General features: G+C 42.3%; 1 protein-coding gene across 5 annotated transcripts in view; it reads left to right on the top strand.

Annotated features, from left to right (window-relative positions):
* Positions 1 to 2,376, top strand: part of rgs12b (regulator of G protein signaling 12b) — a 46,765-nt gene extending 44,389 nt beyond the window's left edge. For 3 of the 5 annotated variants that reach the window (XM_018664686.2, XM_018664687.2, XM_051070819.1), the window contains exon 19: positions 206 to 2,376. In XM_018664686.2, the coding sequence (XP_018520202.1) occupies positions 206 to 813 (608 nt within the window). In that variant the 3' untranslated portion in view covers positions 814 to 2,376. The remainder of the gene's footprint in view (positions 1 to 205) is intronic. The other 2 variants (XM_051070820.1, XM_051070821.1) reach the window with 1 other exon arrangement.
* The last annotated feature ends 4,917 nt before the right edge of the window (positions 2,377 to 7,293 follow it).

The raw sequence follows: 7,293 nt of genomic DNA on the forward strand, positions 1-7,293 counted from the left end.
ACTTGTCTGACTGATTAATACACACCCTCTGCTGCATGTTTTCTGAATTACAGTAAATGTTGTTTACTGTTTGTTTTTCAAGATGTTATTTTGGGTGATTACTCATTTGTGTGCATGTGTGTGCACATGCATATGCGTGTGCATGTGTTTGCGTGTATGTACGCGTCTCTGTCCTGTGTGTGTTTGTGTGTGTGCGTGCCTGCAGAGTTCTTCGACCTCATATCCAAAGCTCAGAGCAACCGAGCAGACGACCAGCGAGGCCTGCTAAACAAAAGTGACCTGCAGCTCCCAGACTTTCTGCGCCTGTCGCCAGTGGCAACCAACCAGACTGCGCCTCCTCCCTATGACCCTGAGCCCAGTTGCTCCACCCCTAATTCCCGTAACCCCAACAACGGCAGCTTCCCTAGCAGCAGTCGCCGGGGCAATAAGGCGAACAGCAACGACAGGGGAGGAGGAGGTGGCACCCACTTGCTCAACGCAAGCCATCAGTCCCAGAGCTTGGACTCTGCACTGGGCACTGAGAGTGGAGGGGGGAGGAAAGCCAGACCACCTCCTCCGTTTCCTGGCACCATCTCCCCCATCCACCCGTCCCAGGGTGCTCAGCGTGGTCTCCTCCAGGACTCTGGCAGGGGAGAATCGGTCCAGATGCTGGAGGAGGACACCCTGTCTGATCTAACGCTAGTAGGAGAGGGGGACATTAACAGCCCCAGCCTCAACTACGTCACTCCCTCAGCCCTACCATGCAAAACCCAACCCCGACCCCAACAGCAAGCACAGGATGGTCGGCCTAGCTCAGGTACTTCCCCCGTGTGAACTTTTGAAACTTTTTCATTTCGTCCTTCACCTGACTGCAGGTAGGACTCAAGATCCACTAAAGTCAGTTTGAAGTTCCATGTTGGCCACTCTTGGTCCGGGGCTGAATGACCCAGAATGCATCCAGATCTCCTCCCTTCCCTCACTCAACTTAGTGCCAGAACAGTTCAGTCCATCACTTTCTGCAGTCTAATGCTAATTACAGAAACATTTCATCCCAGTTTTAGGTGTAAAAATACAGTAAATAATGTAAAAAATCTTATGTATACAACAGAAATGAATGTTCATGTAGTTAAACAATGGATATAGTGAGGTAACGTAGTGATGTATGCACTATTTTCAGGCCAGCGTCTACTATAAGTCAACAACAACAGCCTTGAGATAAAGTAAATGAGGCACATGAAGAGAGGAAAAATGGATGCATTAGGCTTAGACAGAACTTGTCCCTGTAATTTTCCCTGCGTGGTGTGCATCTGTGTGAACTTTTGAGCAGACTTGCTGTGGATTTTTCTTTGAAGACGAAGCTCGAGGACGAGCTCAGGATGAATTGGTGATGACCAGTGCCAAACTCACTCCTCCAGCTCCCCACCCCCTCCTGTGTACAGAATCTAACAATGCACTTTAGCCAATTACCAACAAGACTTTACACATCTTTACACAATCTTAAAATCATTTTCTCCACACTTTTTTCTCTTACTTTTAACCTCTCAAAATGCTACAGGTGGCTGAGCTGCCATAGGTTCAGAAAACAAAAAAATGCTAACAATCACTAGCTATACCACATTCAGTATAGTACTGCACTTCTAAGTAATGTGATCATGTGTTATTTTCAACTTACTACATGCTTTTGAACACACTGCATGCTGACACGGCAGGCCCGACCCCATAAATACAAACATATGCTACAGTACCATGAACACACTCATTTGCTCAGCTGTTCTTTATTGTCTCAAACACAGTACATTCTATGTTTCCACCACTGTTCTCTCACCTCAGGCATTTCTCATGTCACTCATGAAAACTAAGACTATAGCGAGTGCGCACATCGCACGCACATACTCACGCACATACTCACTCACTCTGTGACCAAATGATCCAGAAACTTCTGCAGCGACTGTACATGAGCAGTATTCTCTTTTTCATATCCGTTTTTCTTCTTTGTGCTACATCACACAGCAGCATGTGTTTTCCTTTTTCTCTCCACAGTTCAGCAATTCAGCAGTGTTTTTAGCTGTCTCTCCCTGTGGGGTTTAAGCTGGAAAAATTGGACTAACAAGTCAAAGCGTTTAACTTTTAAAGGTTTTACTGTTACTTTATCCTGTACTATATTCAAAAGAAAACATTAATTTATCCCACGTCCTTTTCATTTTTACTATCAGTTAAAAGTATTAATTTGTATATAGTCTACTTTGTGAAGCCACCGTATTGCTACAGTCATTGTTGAATTGCATTGCAGCCATGCTGTTTCTTCAGTTGTTTCACAATAGAAATCAATTCTCCTCTGTTCTGTTGACTGTACTGTCTGTAAATAGATCAAATAAATGTTTTAGAGGTTGAACTCTCTCTGTAGAGCCTCATGTGAGCGGCCTCCTTTCTCTTCTTAGACTTTCAGGGTTATCTGATTTATTTTCTCCTCATTTTGCACATTTGTTACCAGTGCCTGCCCCACTTTTTTCCTCGATACTTCTCAGCATGAAGTCTCTGAGCTGGGATCAGTGTTTACATGTAGTTTTCAGTAGTGGTTGAATACCACCATGGGAATAATCAGTGGTGGAATGTAACTAAGCACATTTACTCAAGTACTGTACTAACCCCTCATGTGTTACCATTACATCTGAGTCAATAAGTTAAGCATCTGATTTTACTAATTATGCATCTTTTTCCTAAACTAAATTAAGATGGTAGCCAGACGTTACATAGTGATGTTATTTCCAATATTTTATATTTTCACATGTTCATATATTTCTTGTGTTTATAGAAAAGAGCAGAGACACAGTGTCATTTCTGGATATCTGGATTAGGAAAGTTACAGTTAGGAAAGTATAGTTACAACGTGGGCAATGGGGTATAATTTTATTGTAAATCATGCAATAGATGGAGTATTTTTCCATATGGTTCAGCATCATAAATAATAAAAAAAAAACATATAATAAATAACACTGTCAGACATCTCTCTGCTGCATGATGAGTACTTTTAGATGGTTGGATTGCTACTTTTACATTCTGTTAGTAAATGATCTGATTACTTCTTCCACCATTGGGAGTAATTACCCTGGCTATTATTGACATTATCTCTGGTTATTAGAGGCAGTTTTCTTCTTTTTAAATTGACCAGCAGCCACCCAAGTTGAAATGCTTTTTCAGCACCGGCTAAGAAAGTGAGATGGATTCTTCCCTTAGTTTACTTTCTGTTTTTGACCTTTGCCCACCTCACTCCATCTCTACAACCTCTCTCCTATTTATCTTACTTGATATTCCTGTCCTCTCCCTGTTGCCTCTTCAGTGTGTGTGTGTTCGTCTGCAGGACAGGGCTTTTGTTTTGAGGTACAAAGGCTTTTTGGGGGACTGGGCTATTAGTTATGCATGGGTTCCCCTCTGCTCAATGCCTTATTAGGCAAGCTTTGTCATGCTGGGCTCTATGGTAGCCCACAAACAAAACTAGGTTCTGTTTCTTCCTCATCCACACACACACACACACACAGATACTCATTTCCACCTCACACGTATATGCTCACACTCACATACAAATACAGAGTGACTATATCTGTGTGTGTGTGTCTTTTGCTTCACATGATGATCTTCTTCTGTGACCTATTCATGTGACAACAGCAGCATCTGATTGTATTTAACTGGTCTATATAATGAACCAAAACATATCTGTACAAAAACAGAGACAGAAAATGTCTTGGCTTGTTCCATTTTCTCCCCTCTCACACAGACACACCAAAGACTTAGGTTTCTGTCTAATTGTGATACTTGGGTCTGTGGGATTTTTAAAGTGTTTACCAGAGGACTGGGAGTGATGATGAAAGGAAATTAAATAGGAACAGAGCAAAAACAAGGATCTGACCACTGATACTCAAGTTGTCTCCTTTTTAGTTTTATAAATGTTATAGATGACAGTTGACAATCAGATGACAATCACAAAAGAGCTTCATCCATTTGGTTCAACATAATTTTGTAAAAATCTGGCTGAAAATCATGATTTAAATAAAAGGGAAGTGCTGAGATTTCTTTTAAGTAAACCAATCTCTGGGTGTGATTCTTGTTGTTGTTGTACGAATACAGTTTTGCCTCTGTGTTTCACTTCACTGGCACTTGTTGGGACCATTGCCCATTTCCACTGGCCAACAAAATAATTGCCTCTTAGTCATCATCATCAGCACCATGCTTGTCATCTCAAATGGCTCCATCTGCTGGTGACAAGAGGAAGTAAAGAAATGGTGGACAGAGGCAGAGAGGAAGTGAGTGGTGCAAGAGAAGAAAAAACACATTTAGTCTCTTTCAGATGAGCTACAGAAAACTGGATAGCACTATATTAAAACCAGACATCAAAATGAACTATAAATCTAGCTACTGAGTGCTTAACATTGTTATGTACTTGTATTTGCTTTAGTGCATTAAAAAAAAAACACCAGAAAAACACCAGTAGATGAACAGGAGTGTGTAAGGCCTTTAAAGGGGATCTCCACCAACTTTCCACTAAAGTCTGTTTACAGGTCTTGGGGAGTACTTTCAGCTTTTGTGGCACCAGTGGGAGCTGTGTGAAGTCTGATAACTTGCCTTAATTCTGTCACTTTCAGACAATCAAAGTGGAAAAAATTGATGGTGTGGAGTTAGAGAGATGCAAGCTTACTAGACTTCTGTCGCCTGCTCCCAATTGCTGCTTGAGGAATGCATGAAACTAATCCTGAAAAACAAAGACTTCAGGAGCCACTTTTGTACCATTAAATTAATCTACAATACAGAGATTTCTAATATTTTAGTAGTCTAATCAAGTCAAGCAGCACTATTAGTTAAAAGGAGCATCCTAGTACTATACTGTACTGTACTGTACTGTAGCCGCTGTATACCTACAGTAACAATCAAGCCTGTGAATATTCTCATTTATCTTGGTCATAGTTATCTCAAGGAAGTTTAGTCGAAAGCAACTGGGCTTAGTTGTAGTCTAAGAAGACGTTTCACCTCTCATCCAAGAGGCTTCATCAGTTCCTGTACGCGTCTGACCAGGCTGGGACTGGTCCAACTGAGTCCCAGCCTGGTCAGACGCGAACACGAATGAGTATGTTCGAATGAGTAACGTGAAACACTGAGTACAGCTGATGGGAATGGCAGTAGTTTGCAGGTGTTTAGTCATATCTTGATCTGATGTTGGGGATTAACTACATTACAAAAGATGAATTCAGTGAGACATGAGCAGATGCAGCAACAGGTGTAAAGAAGTCACATAACTATTTATAAAATAGAACTACCCAGCAATCACAAAGAGAAAATGTCTCTTTTTCTCTAAACCAGTAGATGGCAGCAGGCTGTATAAAGATGGGGACACAATCTCTTTTCACATACACACACACACACACTCACACACACTGAGCTCCATCTAGCCCTCTTTCCCATGATGTCATAGCCAAGAGCCATGGGAATATCTGTCACATCCACTTGCTTTCCTGCTGCCCTCCCAGCTGTGTGTGTGTGTGGTTGTCAGAGTATGATGTTATACTGAGTTTGACAGAATGTGAATTTTCTTCTTAATTTTTCTCTCTCTTCTTCACACACACAAAAACATTCTAAGGGATGAAGATATGTTCTAGTTTTAGTTCACAGTGCGTTTTTCACTGTTTCTCACTGCACCACAGACTTTTACCAAGAAATTCAACACATTTTGCTTCTATTTTGTGTTCTCTCTGAGTGTTCCTTGCATGTGGATTGTTTGCGGTGCCGGTGAGTGTTTTTCCTGTTTCCTTTGTCTCCTCCGTTTGTCTCTTTTTGTTTTCTCTCTTTTTAAATCCGCCTCTTCCTCTTCAGGTAAAGACAGAGACAGATGGAGAGGGAGGGAAAAAGGAGGAGGAGGTTTCAAAATGCCCAGCAGAAGAACAACATCTTCCAACCCCATCCCTCCCTCTCTTTCTCCTCCTCCTCCTCCTTCTCTTCCACCTCGGCCTCCTCTTCGCTCACGTCGCAAATCCAAGTCACCTTCATCCCGCTCCAACCATGCAATCCCCAAAACGAGCCTTGGATGTGGATAAAATTGGGGCCAACTCTGACCCAGGAAGACACCGGGCAAACCCGCAGAGGGTCCCGAGACCCCCGGGGCTGTCAAGGCTCAGAGTTGGACAGGAAGTGGGAGGGTGTGGCCTTGGAGCTGCGTAACCGGGGCAGCAGGATGAGGTCAGCAGTGTACCAGACTTCAGACTTGCCCTCCATGGTCCAAGCAAAGAGACAGATGGAGCAGAGTGAGGGCAAAGGGCAGATAGATCGGAGTAAATTGAAAGCAACGTTTGTTTGAGGAGCAGGATCTTTAGCTGACTCACAGACTGTGTGGCTCACCCATGTGGTCTCTGTGACCACACTGTCTCTGCAGCAGCTGAAACGCTGTCTAGGTTTAAAGCTGAGGCAAAGGGCCCAGTGTGCAGCTGCACCCAGACTCCCTCCTGAGGACTGCTATTTGAAGATGACAGGCTGAGATTAATATAACTTAAATTAACGTTGTGTCCCACTTCTATACTACAGCTCATTCTTAGTATGTACTGTGCAGTGTGGATGTATGTTAATGCAAGTACAACTCTGCTGTCTATTTGTGAAGTTGTGAATTGACAGTGGCTTTTCAAAGTTACAGTTTGACTGATAGTCTATCAGCTCATGTTTTTCATCCTAAGTAAAATGATTTCTTGTATGCTAACTGTATCTACAACAGTTAGTATATAGTAGGCTCCATTCTAGTGTAGAACTGGGACACAGCATTGCACTTCATTGGCAGTACCTGTCAGCCTTCTCCATCACTTCCTGTTGTCCCAATGCAAGAGAATATGTTTAACACTTGGTTTTGTATTTTGACATAAAGCTGTAATTTAAAGGGATACTTCAAAAATGAAGTCTTGCACTTCTGTAAAGTTGGTTGACTTCACAGGCAAAGTCAAAGTAGCAGAGGCTGAATCCTACATTTCCAACAATGCAACTTCCATTAGACCCTCCCTGCCCAATGAACACCCTCATCTTTCAAACTTCAAGTTTGCAATGCAGACTTTCTGTTAAAAATGTGGCGTCCAAGCTGAGACAACTCCTACAACATCACTATGACATCAAGGCTGTTTTCTCACAAAGCTTCTCACAGAAGACATTGTTCAGTAGTTTGCACAAACTGAGTAGTATAAACAGTGGCAGGTAAACTGATCTTTGTGTGTAAAACTGTGGAATGCCCCTTTGAAAAGATTCAAAATATAAGTAAATAATGAAAACTGCAGCAGTATTAAAGGTAGCTAA

Source organism: Lates calcarifer, linkage group LG5, assembly GCF_001640805.2.
Source record: "Lates calcarifer isolate ASB-BC8 linkage group LG5, TLL_Latcal_v3, whole genome shotgun sequence".
NCBI classification, from domain to species: domain Eukaryota; kingdom Metazoa; phylum Chordata; class Actinopteri; family Centropomidae; genus Lates; species Lates calcarifer.